At 29.9% G+C, this 19,479-nt stretch overlaps 1 protein-coding gene across 23 annotated transcripts; it reads left to right on the top strand.

The window, feature by feature from the left end:
- Positions 1 to 1,111: 1,111 nt before the first annotated feature.
- On the top strand, positions 1,112 to 16,166 carry LOC25497900 (protein ALTERED XYLOGLUCAN 4). Of its 23 annotated transcripts, none has more exons than XM_024769992.2 (14): positions 1,115 to 1,599; positions 2,919 to 2,999; positions 6,455 to 6,535; positions 7,004 to 7,051; positions 7,917 to 7,997; positions 9,037 to 9,117; positions 10,008 to 10,061; positions 10,856 to 10,936; positions 11,600 to 11,647; positions 12,511 to 12,591; positions 13,255 to 13,302; positions 14,169 to 14,249; positions 14,581 to 14,661; positions 15,020 to 16,166. In XM_024769992.2, exons 1-14 carry the CDS (start codon positions 1,419 to 1,421, stop codon positions 16,102 to 16,104), a joined length of 2,112 nt encoding a protein of 703 aa, XP_024625760.1. In that variant the 5' UTR covers positions 1,115 to 1,418; the 3' UTR covers positions 16,105 to 16,166. The 23 variants fall into 23 exon arrangements, with proteins under 23 accessions (XP_039683661.1, XP_039683666.1, XP_039683662.1 ...); XM_024769993.2 differs by having other exon boundaries at positions 1,117 to 1,599; positions 10,008 to 10,055; XM_039827727.1 differs by lacking the exon at positions 2,919 to 2,999 and having other exon boundaries at positions 1,112 to 1,599.
- Positions 16,167 to 19,479: the final 3,313 nt, after the last annotated feature.

Here is a 19,479-nt window from a genome sequence, read left to right as displayed (position 1 = left end):
CATTAATCATTCCATAAATTTAAAAAAATATTTTTCTCTTATATTTAGAATCGGGGAAGTATTACAAATTGATCAGTCCGCTGGTGATCAGATAAACGATGTGAGAGAAAGAAAAATTAAAGAATTAAAAACCGAAAAAGTATAAAATAAAATGATTGAATGAAACCAAACTCGAGGGTACAAGAACCCTCTCTGCTATGTCTTATGTGGATAAATAATGGAAATGGGAACTGTCTTGTTAATTCTTTAAATAGTTGCAATCTTTCTTTGTTTTTTCTGTTTAAAAAAGGAATTGAATCAATAATGTCATTCTTTCACCTCCAAAAAAAATGTCGATAGTAAAAAAAAAAAATAAAGTCATTCTTTCCTAAAAAAGATGTTTTTCAATTAACACGTTTTGCTTGAAAAATAGATATTAATTTTAGGTCTTATTAACGAATGTCCATAAAACACTCTTTAAGAATTTTAAAAGAAAAAAAATTAATTTATAAAAAAGTTAAATATTTTGATTTTTAATGCATTAATTACACATGAATAAAAATTACAATTTAGGGTGCGTTTGATTTACTAAAAAATAAAGGACAGGACAGAACAACTTCACTTGTCCAGTGTTTGATTCGTAAAACTGTTTGAGGTACAGGACAAACTGGATGCAAGGGACATGACAAAAACTCATATTTTTGTCCTTCACTAAACCACAACACAACTTTTTGTCCCACGTTGTTTAAAAATTCAAAATAGCATTTCGTCCCCCAAAAATCGTATAAAAAAAAAAAATTCAATGCCATAAAAATTTGTCCTATGTTGTTCTGCCTTGTGTTGTGTTGTTCTATTTTATACTGTTATGTTCAGTACTTACTGTTTTGCAAACCATATACACCAAGGTTTTAAAGAGTACTTCAGAGACATTCATTAACATTTCCGGTTATTTTTTTTTTATTTGAAGAAGTAAAGATATTTTTTTCCAAACAAAGTCATAAGCATAAGACATACTTTGAATGTAATCATTACAGCCAGCTTCACAAAAGGTTAGGAAGAATATAACCCACCATAACAAACCAACAAAGCTAAAAATAAACAACATACTGCTCCATATCTGAAGGGATAAGCCAAATGATAGAAAGACTACACTATAACTACAATGTAGCCACAGAAAAAACTTAATAATTAAGATAACGGTTTGATAGAAGATGATAACCATTTAGAACCACAGACATTAAACTCCACATTGCCTCATATATGAGATAACCAGAAATGCATCCCACTCTAAGCATGAAGACTGAAGTAGTTTTAATGCTCCACTTTATGCAAACTATGGAACTATAGCACAAAAACACCACCAGCTCCAAGGATATATATTATCAACAAGTAAGGTACAACAAAGCCAAAACCTAGAATAAGAAAAGCTTTGAAAGAAGATGATAACAATTATAAACACATTCAAAGAAAAACTCACCAAAACATTTGTGCCCTCCATTTTCTATTCTTTGCTACCTTTAGCTCTAGTTTGCCTATACTTTTACTTCTCCTCATTTGCTCCATTTTACACTCCCATCACTCACCAACCTTCACTTTCTATTTCCCCTCATTTAACAAAAGGTAAATTAACTAGCAATGTAACTTTGCTAGTGTATAGTGAATTCCATCTTCTATGTTTATCATAGGTTTTAAATATTTGAAATTATAGTGTATTATAATTTTTTTTTTTTGAGGTATGTATATTATAATAATTGTTAGTGTTAGAATTTGATCGATATTTTTGAGGGGGAACTTCTATGTACAATTCAAAGTTTTTTTTTATTTTTTTATTTTTATGTGTCTCACTTTATAGATACTTTAAAAGAAAATTTTAAGAGTGTCACAACCGGAAGGAATCTTCTCCCGTAAAAGTTTTCTCCCGTGCAATCTCAACCATTGTCTTTTCGTTTTTTACCACAAGCATTTCAATTATAAGAAAAAATTGGATGGTGGAGATGGGCATCGGACCTCCTTCGATGGGAACTTCACGGAAGAGGATCTAAGTACGTGTTACAACACTTTCTTCTCTAATAAAATCAATTTTAGTCATACTATGGTAACACATATGTCAAAAACTTTGATGTCACGTCTACAACTAAACATTAGGGGACACAACATCAAATCAATTGCTGCCATATTATGGTTACCTATGAAGTACAAAGTCTGACATGGACATCTGCCACGACACTGACGCAGACATGTTGACTCCGCTACTGTAAAAAAACATAGGACACCGACACCACTACCTATATATTAATTTATTTATCAAAATTGCGAAGCAAAATACATACATATGCATCTAACTTGAGCAATTTATTTCATTCAAAAAGTTCTATGACAACATACAATAGCATTTGAGCTTTATTTATTTATCTACTATTAAAAATTTTAAAAATGTTGTAATCATCTTTAATGTCTATAACCCTTCGTTGATCAACATTTCTCACACATCTTTAACTCTTGAATCTACTGTGTGTGGAAGCAGAGAAAAAAAATAAGACATTATTTTGAGTTGTCTGACACACCTCAAATAAGTGTTATATAGATGTCAGACACCGATCCTAAGAGTGACAAAGTAAAGAAGAAAATAACTTATTTAGAACACTTGTCTGACACGTGTCGTACGAGTGTCATACAAGTTTCGGACATCGTGACATACGTAACTCTGAAAGTATCCGTGCTTCACAGATGGTTACACAATTTTTTAAAATCATGATCGATATCTTTTAGGGGACCTCGTCTATATAAAATTCAAATTACATTTTTGTTTGTGTGCGCCACTTAATTTATAGATACTTTATAGGAAGAAAATTTGGGAGTGTCACAAGTAAGAGATCCTCTCTGATAAAAAAAATTCTATTGTGTAATCTAAACTATTGTCATTTTTATACCACATGCAGTTTCAATTATTAATGAAGAATTGAATGGTGGAGATGAGCATCATACCTCCTCCGGTGGAAACTCCACGGAAGTGGATCCAAGTATGTTTTACAACAATTTCTTCTCCTATCAAATTAATTTTAATCATATTATAGTAACACATATTTCATGCATGGGTACCCGTTGTTGTGGATGATTTATTTCAATTTTGTATATCTTTTCTTTTATATATATATATATATATATATTGTAAAAAAATAAATATTAATTCAATGAGTATTAGTATCAGTGAAAACATGTCTCGTGCATAATAGTTATTTTAAAATATGTATTAATGGTAACTTATCCCGAGTTTGATAACTTTTTAATTGTTTTTCCAGTAAAAACATGTCTCGTACATAACATTTGATTTAAAATTTATATCAACGACAATTTGTCACATCTACCATATTTAAATTACAAATTTATCATGATCTTTGAAATTATAGAGAATTATAAAAATTGTTAGTGTTAGAATTTGATCGATATTTTTTAGGGGACAAATTTATAATATAAACTAATCTTCTATCTACATTTCAAATTCTTTTTCTATGTCAAAAAATTAAAAGTTGTTTTTTCTTTGTTTTGTCACTTTATAGATACTTTAGAATAAACTTTTGGGAGTGTCACAACTAGAAGTGATTTTTTGGAGGTGTTTCTTCATGATGTTATAGCCCAAAGTTTTCCCTAAAAGTTTCACCACAAGAACATCTTTTTAAGGGGTACATAATTCTTGAAATACAATCAACTTTAAATGGACTTTAGAAAGAAGACGATTACCATCTTCAAGCTCAATGCAAACAAGTTTCTTCTCTAACAAATCTTCTTTTTCCCTAGGAGGGATCTCTTGGGTAGATCCCAAAAGTTTTCCTCAGAAGGACGGTTTAGGTAGAGGCTTTGTGAAGGTCGGGGGGTTTTGGTCTGTTGGAGTGGGGGATTGCCATGAGCGGAAAAGACAAAATACATGCTCTCTTTTCTCTCTAACTTCTCTCTCTAGAACACTCCAATCTATTTTTTTTCTTTTCACTAACGATCATAATTAATATCTTTATTAAAATGGTTATAATACTGGAATATTGCATCATTTTTCATTTTGAACCAAGGATTATATAATTATAGTTTTTTTTATCTAGGGGAATAAACTTTAATAATTAATATTTTTATGAATTTTAATTAAAATAGTGAAAATTAATATTAAATTTAAATCAAAATTAATTACAAATAAAAAATACAAACATGTGGAGTTTAAGTTTGGTTTCTTTATAAACAACAACCAGTAAAATAAAACTACTCGAATCAACTATAGATTGTTTAAATCCTACTCCCACAAAAAGTAATTTAGCTCACCCTGTTAAAGGTGCTAATAGTAAAAAGACTATTATTTTTTATTTTTTTTTATAAAAAAAAGACTATTAATTTTATAAAGAAGCTTAAAAATGAGGTAAATTCTTTTTTTGTTTAAGGGAAAAATATTATAATCTAACTTGAATTTGATTGGATATTGATATCTAATAGGCAAAATTTATTTAAAATTTTGAATTCATTTTAAAGTTTAAACTAAATTAACATAAAAATATGATACTCGTTCAGTTTCAAATTATAAGTTGTTTAGATCATTTCACACGTACTAAGAAATGTAACTGATTTTGTATGAGAAAAAAATATTATGAGTTGTTTTACTTAATTGTCTAATATACTCCATGTCTTATAACTCCATGTCTTACTGAAATGCCATGCCAATACTAAGAAGGAACGTGCACAAAATTAATCATAAATTCAGCCAAAAAAAAAACATAGCACAGGCTTATAATTTACTTATTTTAACAATTTTCGTGTCCGAGTTACCGAAGCTGCTGACATTCCAATAAAAAACAATAATTGATTAGTTGGAGAGGTATCACCCCTGGAGCAGGTGTTGTACGATGGCTTACCAACATTAGTCTTCTTCAAATGTTGCTTTTGTTTCTAGAATTATTGTGAATGTCTTCCTATACTGTGATCACCAAACTATTTGGGGCCGGAATTGGCACCAAATTCGTAGACACGTCAGCATGACCCTAAAATAAAATGATTGAATGAAACAAAACTCGAGGATACATGACATGAAGGGCCAAGAACCCCATGCTATGTCTTATGTGGGTAAATTATAATTTAAAAATGAACAAGTATAAAATAAAATTATTGAGTGAAACCAAACTCGAGGATGATACATGATATGAATGGCCAAGAATCCTCCGCTATGTCTTGTGTGGACAAATAATGTAATTGGTAACTGTGTTGCTAATTCTCATGCCATCCAATTGCCATCTTTTTGGTTTTTTTTCTGTTTAAAAAAAGAATAGGATCAATGATGTTATTCTTTCCTAAAACGGATTTTTTTAATTAACACGTTTTGCCTGAAAAATAGATATTAGTTTAAAAAAAAAATATATATATTTGGAGAAGTAAAGATATTTTTATCAACACAAAGCATAAGACATAGTGAGTGTAAAGGTAAAGAATATAACCCACCAAAACAAACCAACAAAGGTAAAGATAAACAACATACAGCTCCATATCTGAAAGGATAAGCCAAATGATAGAAAGACTAAATTATAACTACAAATTAGCCACAGAAAAACTGAAAAGATAACGGTTTGATAGAACATGATAACTATTTAGAACCACAGACATTAAAGCCTGTATACAATTCAAAGTTGTTTTTTTGTTTGTGTGTCTCACTTTATAAATACTTTCGAAGAAACTTTTGAGTAAAAGTTTTCTAAGTACATGTACAACATTTTCTTCTCCTATCAAATAAATTTTAGTCATACTATGGTTATATATATGTCAAAAAGTTTGATGTCACGTCTATAAGTAAATATTAGGAGACACAACATCAAATCAATTGTGGCCATGCTATGGTTACTTAGGAAGTACGAACTCTATCATGGACACATGACACGACACTAACATAGACACGTTAACATCGTTAATTAAAAAATAAAGGACACCGACGTCGCTACCTATATATTAATTTATTTATCTAAATTGAGAAGCAAAATACATACATAAGCATCTAACATGAGCAATTTATTTCATTAAAAAATTTATATAACAAGATACAATCGTATTTGACCTTTATTTCATTTAGCGCCTGAATCTACTATGTGTAGAAGTAGAGAAAAAAATTCATACATTCTTTTGAGTTGTCCGACACACCTCATATAAGTGTCATATAAGTGTCAGACACGGATCTTAGGAGTGTCGAAATAAAGAAGAAAATAACTTATTTAGGACACTCGTCTGACACGTGTCATAAGAGTGTCGGACACTGCAACATGCCTAATCTTATAGAAGTCCGCACTTCATAGTTGGTTACACAATTTCAAAATCTTGATCGATATTTTTTAGGGAACTTCTTCTATGTACAATTCAAATTTCATTTTTGTTTGTGTGTGTCACTTAATTTATAGATACTTTATAGGATATTTCTATAGTGTAATCTAAATTATTATCTTTTTTGTACCACATGCAGTTTCAATTATTAATGAAAAATTGAATGGTGGAGATGGACATCATACCTTCTCTGGTGGAAACTTCACGGAAGAGGATCCAAGTACGTGTTACAACACTTTCTTCACTTATCAAATTAATTTCAATGATATTATGATAATACATATTTTAAGCACGGGTACTCGTTGTTGTGGATGAAATTTATATCAATGACAATTCGTCACATGTACAATATTTAAATTACATACTTATTATGATCTTTAAAATTATGAAGAAATATTAAAAATGTTAATTTAAAATTTGATCGATATTTTTTAGGGGACAAAAATATATAATATAAACTAATCTTCTATGTACAATTCAAAGTTTTTTTTTTTTTCTATTTTAAAAAGAAATTCACAGTTGTTTTTGTTTGTTTTCTCACTTTATAGATGCTTTAGAAGAAAATTTTGAGAGTGTCACAACTAGAAGAAATTTTCTCACATAAAAGTTTATTCCGTGTAATCTTAATTATTGTCTTTTTTGTACCACATGTAGTTTTAATTATTAAAAAACACATTGAATGGTGCAGATGGGCGTCGGACCTCCTCTAGTGGAAACTTCACGAAAGAGGATCCAAGTACGTGTTACAACACTTTCTTCTCTTATCAAATCAATTTTAGCTACAATATGGTATCGCATATGTCAGAAACTTTGATGTTACGTCTACATGTAAACATTAGGTGATACGACATCAAATCTATTGCGGCCATGTTATGGTTACATATGAAGTACGAACTCTGATATGGACAATTTACACAGACACCTTGACACCGCTAATGTAAAAAATATAGGACACTGACACTGCTATCTATTTATTAATTTATTTACCTAAATTGGGAAGGAAAATACAAACATATGCATCTAGCAATTTATTTCTTTAAAAAAGTTCTATAACAAGATACAACAATATTTGAAATTTATTTTTTATCTACTATCTAAATAATTAAAAAAGTTGTAATCAACTTTAATATCTATAACTCTCGTTGATCAACATTTCTCAAACATCTCTAACTCTTGAATCTACTGCGTGTAGAAGTAGAGAAAAAATTTTAGATATTTATTTGAGTTGTCCTACAAACTCATATAAGTGTTATGTATAGTGTCAGACACCAAACCTAATAGTGTTGAAATAAAGAAGAAATAACTTATTTAGGATACTTGTCCAACACTTGTCGTACAAGTGTCATACGAGTGTGGATACCAAACCTGTAAATGCATGTGCTTCATAGACGGTTACACAATTTTTTAAAATCTAGATCGATATTTTTTAAGGGACCTCTACTATGTACAATTCAAATTTCTTTTGTCTTTGTGTGTGTCACTTAATTTATAGATACTTTATAGGAAGAAAATTTGGGAGTGTCACAAAAGTAAGTGATCCTCTCCGCTAAATAATTTCTATAGTGTAATCAAAACTATTGTCTTTTTTATACCGCATGCAGTTTCAATTATTAATGAAATACTGAATGGTGGAGATGGACATCATACCTCTCCTGGTGGAAACTTCACGAAAGAGGATCCAAGTACGTGTTACAACACTTTCTTCTCTTATCAAATTCATTTCAATCATATTATGGTAACACATATTTAATGCAATGGTACCCGTTGTTATGGATGACTTATTTCAGTTTTGTATATCTTATCTTATATATATATATAAATTGTAAAAACTTCACGAAAGAGGATCCAAGTATGAGTTAGTACACTTTCTTCTCTTATCAAATCAATTTTAGTCACAATATGGTAACAATTATGTCAGAAACTTTGATTTCACGTCTACATGTAAAATTAGGGGATACACCATCAAATCAGTTGCGGCCATGTTATGGTTACCTATGAAATACAAACTCTGACATGGACACTTTACACATACACGTTGACACCGTTAATGTAAAAAACATAGGACACCGACACTGTTACCTATATATTAAGTGATTTATCTAAATTGAGAAGCAAAATACATAAATATGCATCTAATATGAGCAATTTATTTCATGAAAATATTTCATTAACACGATACAACAATATTTGACCTCTATTATTTTATATACTATCAAAAAAATTAAAAATGGTGTAATCAACATTAATGTCTATAACCCCTCGTTGATCAATATTTTGTTACACATCTTTAACTCTTGAATCTATTGTGTGTGGAAGCAGAGAAAAAAATTCAAACATTTCTTTGAGTTGTCCTACAAACCTCATATAAGTGTTATGTAAGTGTCAAACACCGAACCTAAGAGTGTTAAGTGAAGAAGAAAGAACTTATTTAGGATACTTGTCCAACACGTGTCGTACAAGTGTCATAACAATGTGGATATCGAACCTAGAAATGCCTGTACTTCATAGATGGTTACACAATTTTTTAAAATCTAGATCAATATTTTTTAAAGGACCTCTTCTATGTACAATTAAAATTTCTTTTGTGTTTGTGTATGTCACTTAATTTATAGATACTTTATAGGAAGAAAATTTGGGAGTGTCACAACGGTAAGTGATCCTCTCCAGTAAAGAATTTCGATAGTTTAATCAAAACTATTGTCTTTTTTGTACCACATGCAGTTTCAATTATTAATGAAATATTGAATGGTGGAGATCGACATCATACCTCCCCTGGTGGAAACTTCACGGAAGAGGATCCAAGTACGTGTTACAACACTTTCTTCTCTTATCAAATTAATTTCAATCATATTATGGTAACACATATTTCATGCATGGGTACCCGTTGTTATGGATGATTTATTTCAGTTTTTGTATATCTTATCTTATATATATAAATTGTAAGAAAATAAATATTCATTCAATGAAAATCAGTATAAGTGAAAACATGTATATGCGTAATAGTTATTTTAAAATAATTATCAACAATAACTTATCCCGAGTATGATAAATTTTTCAATTTGTTTTTCTCTAACAACTTGTCTCGCATTTAACACTTGTTTTAAAATTTATATCAATGATAATTTGTCGCAGGTACAATATTTAAGAAGGAGTGATATTTGTACAACCAATTTTGTATAACTCTTGTGACAACTACTTTTCTCCTCTTTTTATTGGACAAAAACAATGGAGAGAGAAATAATAAGAGAGAAAATAAAAACACATGTGAGTATGAGAGAAAGTGTTGTTTAAAAAGTTGTTAAAAAGTAGGTGTACAAATATTATTTCTCTATTTAAATTTGAGATTTATAATTTTTTTTTTTGAGGGAAAATTTGAGATTTATAATGATCTTGAAAATTATACATAATTGTTTATATTAGAATTTGATCGATATTTTTGAGGGGACAAAGTTATATAATATAAACTAATCTTCTATGTACAATTCAAAGTTCTTTTTCCATTTCAAAAAAAAAATCAAAGTTGTTTTTTGTTTGTTTTGTCACTTTATAGATATTTTAGAAGAAAATTTTGGAAGTGTCACAACTAGAAGAGATTTTCTCCCACAAAAGTTTTCTCCGGTATAATCTCAATTATTGTCTGTTTTGTACTACATATAGTTTCAATTATTAAAAAATAATAATTAATGGTGCAGATGGGCCTCAGACCTCCTCCAATGGAAACTTCACGAAACAGGATCCAAGTACGAGTTAGTATACTTTCTTCTCTTATCAAATCAATTTTAGTCACAATATGGTAACACATATGGCAAAAACTTTGATTTCACGTCTACATGTAAAATTAGGGGATACAACATCAAAACAATTGCGGCCATGTTATGGTTACTATGAAGTACGAACTCTGACATAGACACTTTACACAGACACGTTGACACCGCTAATGTAAAAAACATAGGACACCGACACAGCTACCTATATATTAATTTATTTATCTAAATTGGGAAGAAAAATACATACATATGCATCTAATTTGAGCAATTTATTTCATTAAAAATTTCTATAACAAGATACAACAATATTTGACTTTTTTCATTTATCTAAACTTTTTCTCACACATCTTTAACTCTTGAATCTACTGTGTGTGAACACAGAGAAAAAAATTCAGACATTTGTTTGAGTTGTCCGACAAACCTCATATATGTGTCAGACACTAAACCTAGGACTATCGGAATCAAGAAGAAAATAACTTTTTTAGGATACTTGTCTGACACGTGTCGTAAAAAGTGTCATAGGAGTGTCGGATACCAAACCTAGAAGTGTATGTGCATCGAAGGTTACCCACGTTTTTAAAATCTTGATCGATATTTTTTAGGGGATCTCTTCTATGTACAATTCAAATTTCTTTTTTGTTTGCTTGTGTCACCTAATTTATAGATATTGTATAGGAAGAAAATTTGGGAGAGTCACATTGGTAAGAGATCCTCTCCAGTAAAAAAAATCTATAGTGTAATCTAAGCTAATATCTTTTTTGTACCACATGCAGATTCAATTATTAATGAAATATTGAATCATGGAGATGGGCACCATACCTCCTCAAGTGGAAACTTTACGGAAGAGAATCCAAGTATGTGTTACAACATTTTCTTCTGTTTTCAAATTAATTTCAATCATATTATGGTAACACGTATTTCAAGCACGAATACTCGTTGTTATGGATGATTTATTTCAGTTTTGTATATCTCATCTTATTTATAAAAATTGTAAAAAATAAATATTAATTCAATGAATATCTGTATCACTGAAAACATGTATCATGCATAGTACTTATTTTAAAATATGTATCAATGATAACTTATGAGTATCATAATTTTTACAATTTTTTTTTGTAACAACTTGTCTTGTATTTAATACTTGTTTTAAAATTTATATCAATGATAATTTGTCACATGTACAATATTTAAATTCCAGATTGATAATGATATTTAAAATTATGAAGAATTGAAGAAATTGTTGGTTTGATTTATATTTTTGAGGGGACAAAAATATAAAATATAAACTAATCTTTTATGTACAATTCAAAATTCTTTTTTTATTTAAAAAAAAAATTCAAAGTTGTTTTTTTGTTTGTTTGGACACTTTATAGTTTCTTTAGAAGAAAATTTTAGGAGTGTCCAAACTAAAAGATATTTTCTCCCATAAAAGAATTCTCCCTTGTAATCTCAACTATTGTCATTTTTGTACCACATGTAGTTTCAATTATTAAAAAAAATAAAAATGAATGGTGCAGATGGACGTCAGACCTCCTCTGATGGAAACTTCACGAAAGAGAATCCAAGTACGTGTTATAACACTTTCTTCTTTTATCAAATCAATTTTAGTCACAATATGGTAACACATATGTCAGAAACTTTGATGTAATGTTTACATGTAAACATTAGGGGATACAACATTAAATCAATTGTGGCCATATTATGGTTACCTATGATGTACGGACTCTGACATGAACACTTTATACATACATGTTGACACCGCTAATGTATGAAACATAAGACACCGACACTGTAACTTATATAATAATTTATTTATCAAAATTGAGAAGCAAAATACATACATATGCCTCTAACTTGAGCAATTTATTTCATTAAAAAATTTATCTAACAAGATACAATAATATTTGACCTTTATTAATTTATCTACTGTCATAAAATTTAAAAACGCCGTTATCATTTTTTATGTCTATAAACCCTCGCTGATCAACATTTCTCACAAGGCTTTAACTCTTGAATCTACTTTGTGTGGAAACAGAGAAAAAAATTCAGACACTTGTTTGAGTTGTCCGAGACACCACATATAAGTGTCAGACACCGAACCTAGGAATATCGAAGTAAAGAAGAAAATAATTTATTTGGATACTAGTCCGACATGTGTCGTACAAGTGTCAAAGAAGTGTCAGATATCGTACCTAGAAGTGTATGTGATTCATAGAAGGTTACACAATTTTTTTAAATCATGATCGATATTTTTTAGAGAACCTCTTCTTTGTACAATTCAAATTTCTTTTTTGTTTGTGAGTGTCACCTATTTTATTGATACTTTATATGAAGAAAATTTGGGACTGTCACAACAACAAGAGTTCTTCTCCAGTAAAAATTACTATAGTGTAATCTAAACTAATATCTTTTTTTGTACCACATGCAGTTTCAATTATTAATGAAATATTGATTGGTGGAGATCGGCATCATTTCTCCTCTAGTGGAAACTTTACAGAAGAGAATCTAAGTACGTGTTACAATATTTTATTCTCTTATCAAATTAATTTCAATCATATTATGGTAACACATATTTCAAGCACGGGTACCCGTTATTGTGGATGATTTATTTCAGTTTTTTATATCTTATCTTATTTTTATAAATTGTAAGACATAAATATTAATTCAGTGAATATTAATATCGGTGAAAACATGTATCATGCATAATACTTATTTTAAAATATGTATCAACGATAACTTATCCCTCGTATGATAATTTTTTTAATTTTTTTTCAGTAACAACTTATCTCATATTTAACATTTGTTTTAAAATTTATATCAATGACAATTTGTCACGTGTACAATATTTAAATTCTAGATTTATGATGATCTTTAAAATTATGGAGAATTGTAAAAATTGTTGGTGTAAGAATTTGATCGATATTTTTTAAGGGATAAAATATAAACTAATATTTTATGTACAATTCAAAGTTCTTTTTCTATTAAAAAAATATCAAAGTTGTTTTTTGTTTGTTTTGTCACTTGATAGATACTTTAGAAGAATATTTTGGGAGTGTCACAACTAGAAGAGATTTTCTCGCATAAAAGTTTTCTCCTGTGTAATTTCAATTATTGTCTTTTTTTTTTGTACCACATGTAGTTTCAATTATTAAAAATAAATTGAATAGTGCAGATGGGCGTCAGACCTCCTATAGTGGAAACTTCACGAAAGATGATCCAAGTACGTGTTACAACACTTTCTTCTCTTAAAATCAATTATAGTCACAATATGGTAACACATATGTCACGTCTACCTGTAAACATTAGGGGATACAACATCAAATCAATTGCGACCATGTTATGGTTACTATGAAGTATGAACTCTGACATGGACACTTTACACAGACATGTTGACACCACTAATGTAAAAATCATAAGACACCGACACTGCTACCTATATATTAATTTATTTATCTAAATTTAGAAGCAAAATACATACATATGCTTCTAACTTGAGCAATTTATTTCATTAAAAAATTTATATAACAAGATACAATAGTATTTGGCCTTTATTACTTCATCTACCGTCAAAAAATTTAAAAAGGTTGTAATCAAATTTAATGTCTATGACCCCTCATTGATAAAAAAATTTCACTAGGCTTTAACTCTTGAATCTACTGTGTGTAGAAGCACAGAAAAAAATTCATACATTTGTTTGAGTTGTCTGACACACCTCATATAAGTGTTATATAAGCGTTAGACACCGAACCTAGGAATGTCAAAGTAAAGAAGAAAATAACTTGTTTATGACACTTGTCCGACACATGTCGTATGTGTGTTATTATAGTGTCAGACACCGCGACACGCCAAACCTATAAGTGTTTTTGCTTTATACACGGTTACACAATTTTTTAAAATCTTGATCGATATTTTTTAAGGGACCTCTTCTATGTACAATTCAAATATTGTTTTTGATTGAGTGTGTCACTTAATTTATAAATCTATATAGGAAGAAAATTTGGGAGTGTCACAATGGTAAGAGATCCTCTCGATTAATAAATTTCTCGTGTAATCTAAACAATTGTCTTTTTTTGGTACAACATGCAGTTTCATTTATCAATGAAAAATTGAATGGTGGAGATGGGCGTCATACCTCCTCTGGTGGAAATTCCACAAAAGAGGAACCAAGTACGTGTTACAACACTTTCTTGTCTTACCAAATTAATTTAAATCATATAATGGTAACACATGATTAGCCTGTGTACTCAATGTTGTGGATGATTTATTTCAGTTTTCTTTATCTTATATATATAAATTGTAAAAAAATAAATATTATTTTAATGAATATTAGAATCAGTTAAAATATGTTTGATGCATAATAGTTATTTCAAAATATGTATCAACGATTTATAGATACTTTAGAAGAATATTTTGGGAGTGTCACATCTAGAAGACATTTTCTCCTGTAAAAGTTTTCTTCATGTAATCTCAATTATTTTCTTTTTTGTACCACGTGCAGTTTCAATTACTAATAAAAAATTGAATGGTAGAGATGAGCATCAGACCACCTTCGACGGAAACTTCACGAAAGAGGATCCAAGTACGTGTTACAACACTTTCTTCTCTTATCAAATTAATTTTAGTCACACTATGGTAACACATTTTAAAAACTTTGATATTACGTGTACAAGTAAACATTAAGGGATGCAACATCCAATAAATTTCCACCATGTTATGGTTACACAACTTTTTTAAATCTTTTTTTTTTTGTCAAGTAGTCTAGTTGTTAGAATTCACGTTTTTCTAAGGTGAATAAGTGGGGTGTCCGGGGTTCGAACCCCGACCCCTGCATATAACAATGCATGTCCCTACCAATTGAGCTAAGCTCACGGGATCTTTTAAATCTTGTTTCTATTCATCAATTTAGTAGACCTGATTATTCTTTTCATTTTTGGCAGAAAAGGAAAAACCTCTTGAGAAATCATGTGACTATTTAATTGGCAATTGGGTTCATGACAAGAGAGGCCCTTTGTATAATGGGACAACATGTAATGAGATCAGGGAAAATCAGAATTGCATTGTCAATGGAAGACCTGACACAAGCTACCTATATTGGAGATGGAAACCAAATGAGTGTGATCTTCCAATTTTTGACCCAAACACTTTTCTTAAACTCATGAGCAACATGAACATAGTTTTTGTTGGAGACTCTTTATCTAGGAACCAACTAGAGTCCCTTATTTGCTTATTATCCACTGTTTCAAAACCTAAATATATCAATCATATAGGCTCTATTGGGAGGTGGTATTTTCCTTCTTACAATGCAAACTTGACATCCTATTGGGCACCATTTCTTGTGAAGGGTGATCAAAGAAGAAAGGAAGGGCCAAATTATAATACAATACATTTGGATCATGTAAGTGAGAATTGGGCAAAGGATATAGATCAAATGGACTTGATTATGTTGTCATTTGGTCATTGGTTTTTGGACATTCCTTCAGTTTACTATGAGAATGATTCAGTTATAGGTTGTTCTATATGTCATGATTTAAAATCGAAATATAATGATATTGGATTTTATGTTCCAATGAGAAAGGCTTTAAGGATTGCCCTTAATACCATAATTGAGAGGAAAATGGTTAAAGGGAATGAAATTGATGTGATTGTGAGAACATTTTCACCTACTCATTTTGAAGGTTCTTGGGATAAGGGAGGTACTTGTTCAAAGAAAAATCCATATAAATATGAGGAGAAGAAACTTGAAGGAATGGAAGCTAAGATAAGAAGTATGGAGATAGAGGAAGCTGAAAATGCTAAGGAAAAATCTAAACAAGTTGGATTAAATTTGAAGGTGCTTGATATAACAAAATTGGCATTGTTGAGACCAGATGGTCATGCAGGAGCTTATAGGTATCCTTTTCCATTTGCTAAAACAATTCCAAAGAATGTACAAAACGATTGTACTCATTGGTGCTTGCCAGGACCTATTGATACTTGGAATGAGATTTTTTTGGAGATGATGAAGAAGGGGAAGAACTATTAGAATATCTTCTTGTCAATGTTTACTCCTTCCTTCCTCCGTCCTTAAATGTAAAAAAAAAAAAAAAAAAAAAAAAAATCATTTTCATTGTCCCAAAGTGTAAGCAAAAAAAAAAACTTTTATCCTATTTAATCTTATTTTTTTTTAAAAAAAAACCATCTTTTTCAATATTTTTTTTTTTGCTTATTCTCATGAAATTAAATGCAAATTACAAATTCTTATGTTTTAGTTTTTTTTTTTTTTTTTTTGGTCTAGATGTTTTAGTTTTCTTAATAAGTGTGATTTGATATTTTTTTTTTTTTGCTTACAATTTGGGACGGAGGGAGTATACTACTATAAATAATTGTGAATGATTAATTAATCATTGTAAAATTATTGACAATCATTGGAAATTATATCTATTACTAATACAGTAGAAACTCTTTAAATTAATACTCGGTAAATTAATAAACTCTCTAAAATAATAAATTTGTCCGGTCCCGACTTGGGCCAATGTAAGAAATTGAAAAACTCGATAAAATAATAAGATAATAATTTTTCGGAAGATCCCTTTATAATTTTCGGTCCCAAGAAAATCATAAATTAATAATTCATAGAAACTGAAAAAAATTATATTACACTATTGAAATATGATTCAATAGTTGTCTGTTTTCCTTTAAAGTTCAAGTCTGTTTGGAGCTCATCTCTAACTTTTCTTATTGCATCCAATAGCTCAGGTATTGTATTTTTGTATTGTATCATAAAGTTGTGAAGAGTGTTCGACGCCATAAGTGCTTCCTTTCGTGTAACAGGCTCCAAAGACACCGTATCATCTTCGCCGTAATCCTCTGCATTGTTCTCAATGATAGTATTCACAATATCTTCTAAACTCTTTAAATTAATAATTATTAATTTATCGATAAATTAATAACTCTCTAAATTAATAAATTTCTCCGGTCTTGACATTATTAATTCATAGAGTTTTAACTGTATACACATTAATACGAAAAGATATTCTTATATACACATATGCCATGTGTTAAATTTGATCGACGAATGATTTATTATATTTATTTTGATTATGATAACTTCATGCATAATGGAAAGGATATTTTTTTTGTTTATTATTTATATATATATATATATATATATATATATATATATATATATATATATATATAACCAAAAAGAAGAAAACAGAGCAAAGAAAAGAAAAAGGGGACTAAATCAATACCTTTTCAAGAGTTTACAAACCTAAAACAAGGCCTTCACAACCTATTTTTTACGTAGTGACTTCTAATATATAATGGAACCTCAAACCAAATAGTAAGATGACATAGAGACAAACCAACATTAGCTAAAACATCAGTACAATGATTTCCTTCTCTATACACACGAGTGACTAAGAAATTTATGTTTCTAGTTTTAAGAAGATAGTTATTCCATCTGTTTCTTAAATGCTAAGGAACCAGAGAATAATTTTTAAAAGAATTAACAACCAAGACCGAATCAAATTCCAACCAAAAGCTATTCCATTGATGTTAAGATGCTAATTCTATAGCTTAACACCTTTTACATGATCAGCACCATACTCCAGTATTTTCTGCAAAACAAAGGAGTAATTTTAAGTCTTTGTCTCTGAAAATATCTTCATAGGATGATGTGATGTTGTTTGCTGAGTCATCTTTGATTGCATTTAATGCCACAAAACTTCAATGCAGAAGAAGTTTCAAATGTTTCTAAGTGTTTTGGCATTGGTCCTTCCAAAAAAAAAAGTGTCTTGCTGGTCAGAGTTTGAAATTGTTCAGAGTCTGGTAGCAGCGGTGTAAAACAAACACAGGGATATATATATATATATATATATATATATATATATATATATATATATATATATATATATATATATCTGTGTGTGTGTGTGTGTGTGTGTTATGGTAGTGATCACAAAGGCTATAGTTCACAACATAGAACAAAATCATAATAAATCCCTTAAACCAGTGATGACAGGTCATATTGTATGTTATGGTAATGATCACAAAGGCTATAGTAGCAATCACAACGGCTATAGTTCACAACATAGAACAAATTTATAATAAATTCCTTAAACAAGTGATGACAGATCATCTTACGTTATTCATAACATGTTTTTCAGTCATTTTCAGTAGGTTTTAGCAGCAAAAAGGAGCAGTATTAGAACGATTGCCTATGATTTCAGGACTTTTGTAATGTTTTCTATATTTGAGTATGTAATTCTAGTTTTCCCGAAACATAGCAATTTTGGGGGTTTTTGAAGAAATTCACGAAGAAATCATGCAAATCGACAAATCAAGAACAACTGAAGAATTTTCAAGACTTTGGGAAGACAAAGAATGAAGATTCAAAAGGACTTAGAAGACTTTACATAGGAAGAAATTTTGTTTCCAAGTTCTGAGGCAAGTTATTTGAAGATGAAGACCTAAAACGACGAAGATCGAAGAAATTGAGCCCGGAAGCACAATCAAATGCACCTAGGGCATGGCAAAGCATTACCATGCGCCTTAAGCATATGCTATGTGCCCCAAGCATCTTAAAATGTGGGGGCGTATGCGTAATTTTATTTGTTTTTCTAGGTAAAGCTTGTGTTTTTGGTCCAAACCCAGTTAGAAATCTCCACTATAAATACTAGCCTTCCTCATTCAGAATTTCTCGTTCACAACTGTGGCAATTCAAGAGAAATGCTATTTTGGAGCTTCGGGAGAGAATTTATCTTCTCCTTGATTTTCTAGGATTTATTTTTATCTTTAGTAATTTTTTTTTAGTTACCATGTGTAACTAAATATTTTTAGGTTAGAGTTCTAAGATGAACCTCTGTATATTTTTGTTGGATATTTAATTTAATATATCGTTTATTTTATTTTATTTATTCTTTTATTCGCTATTAAGTTTTATTCGGAAGTAGTTTATTTTTGTGAGAGGTGCAACCTTAGATTAGGCACTTAGGTTGTGAGAGGGTCTAATATTGCTATCACTAACTTGAAGCTTATATCTTTATATTTATATCCCTTTACTAATAACTATCTGTTTAAGAAGTAAGTGATTACTAACTAGCCAAAGATATTAGAATAATTGTTGACCCTAGAATAGGTACTTAGTGGATGATGCCCATTGAGTCGGGTGGTTTCTTACAGAACCTAGGAATTAATTGGTTAGTATTTAGGGAAACAAGCACTTAGCTGTCCGATTTAAGCTATAATCTAATAGAACCATTCTCTTGAAACCTTTAGTAAGGAAGGCGTAGATTAGGGTTGTCCGTTTGTAGAACTACTAAGAAAGCGTATCGAGAGTGTGCTATTAGTGTCCTAAGATTCATAGATGGGCAGACCTAAGGGAACCTTGGCCTTCATTGCCTTGGGAAACACT

Source organism: Medicago truncatula, chromosome 7 (genome assembly GCF_003473485.1).
Source record: "Medicago truncatula cultivar Jemalong A17 chromosome 7, MtrunA17r5.0-ANR, whole genome shotgun sequence".
NCBI lineage: Eukaryota > Viridiplantae > Streptophyta > Magnoliopsida > Fabales > Fabaceae > Medicago > Medicago truncatula.
Note: the sequence above shows the minus strand (reverse complement) of the source record. Positions and strands in the feature narration are given on the sequence as shown.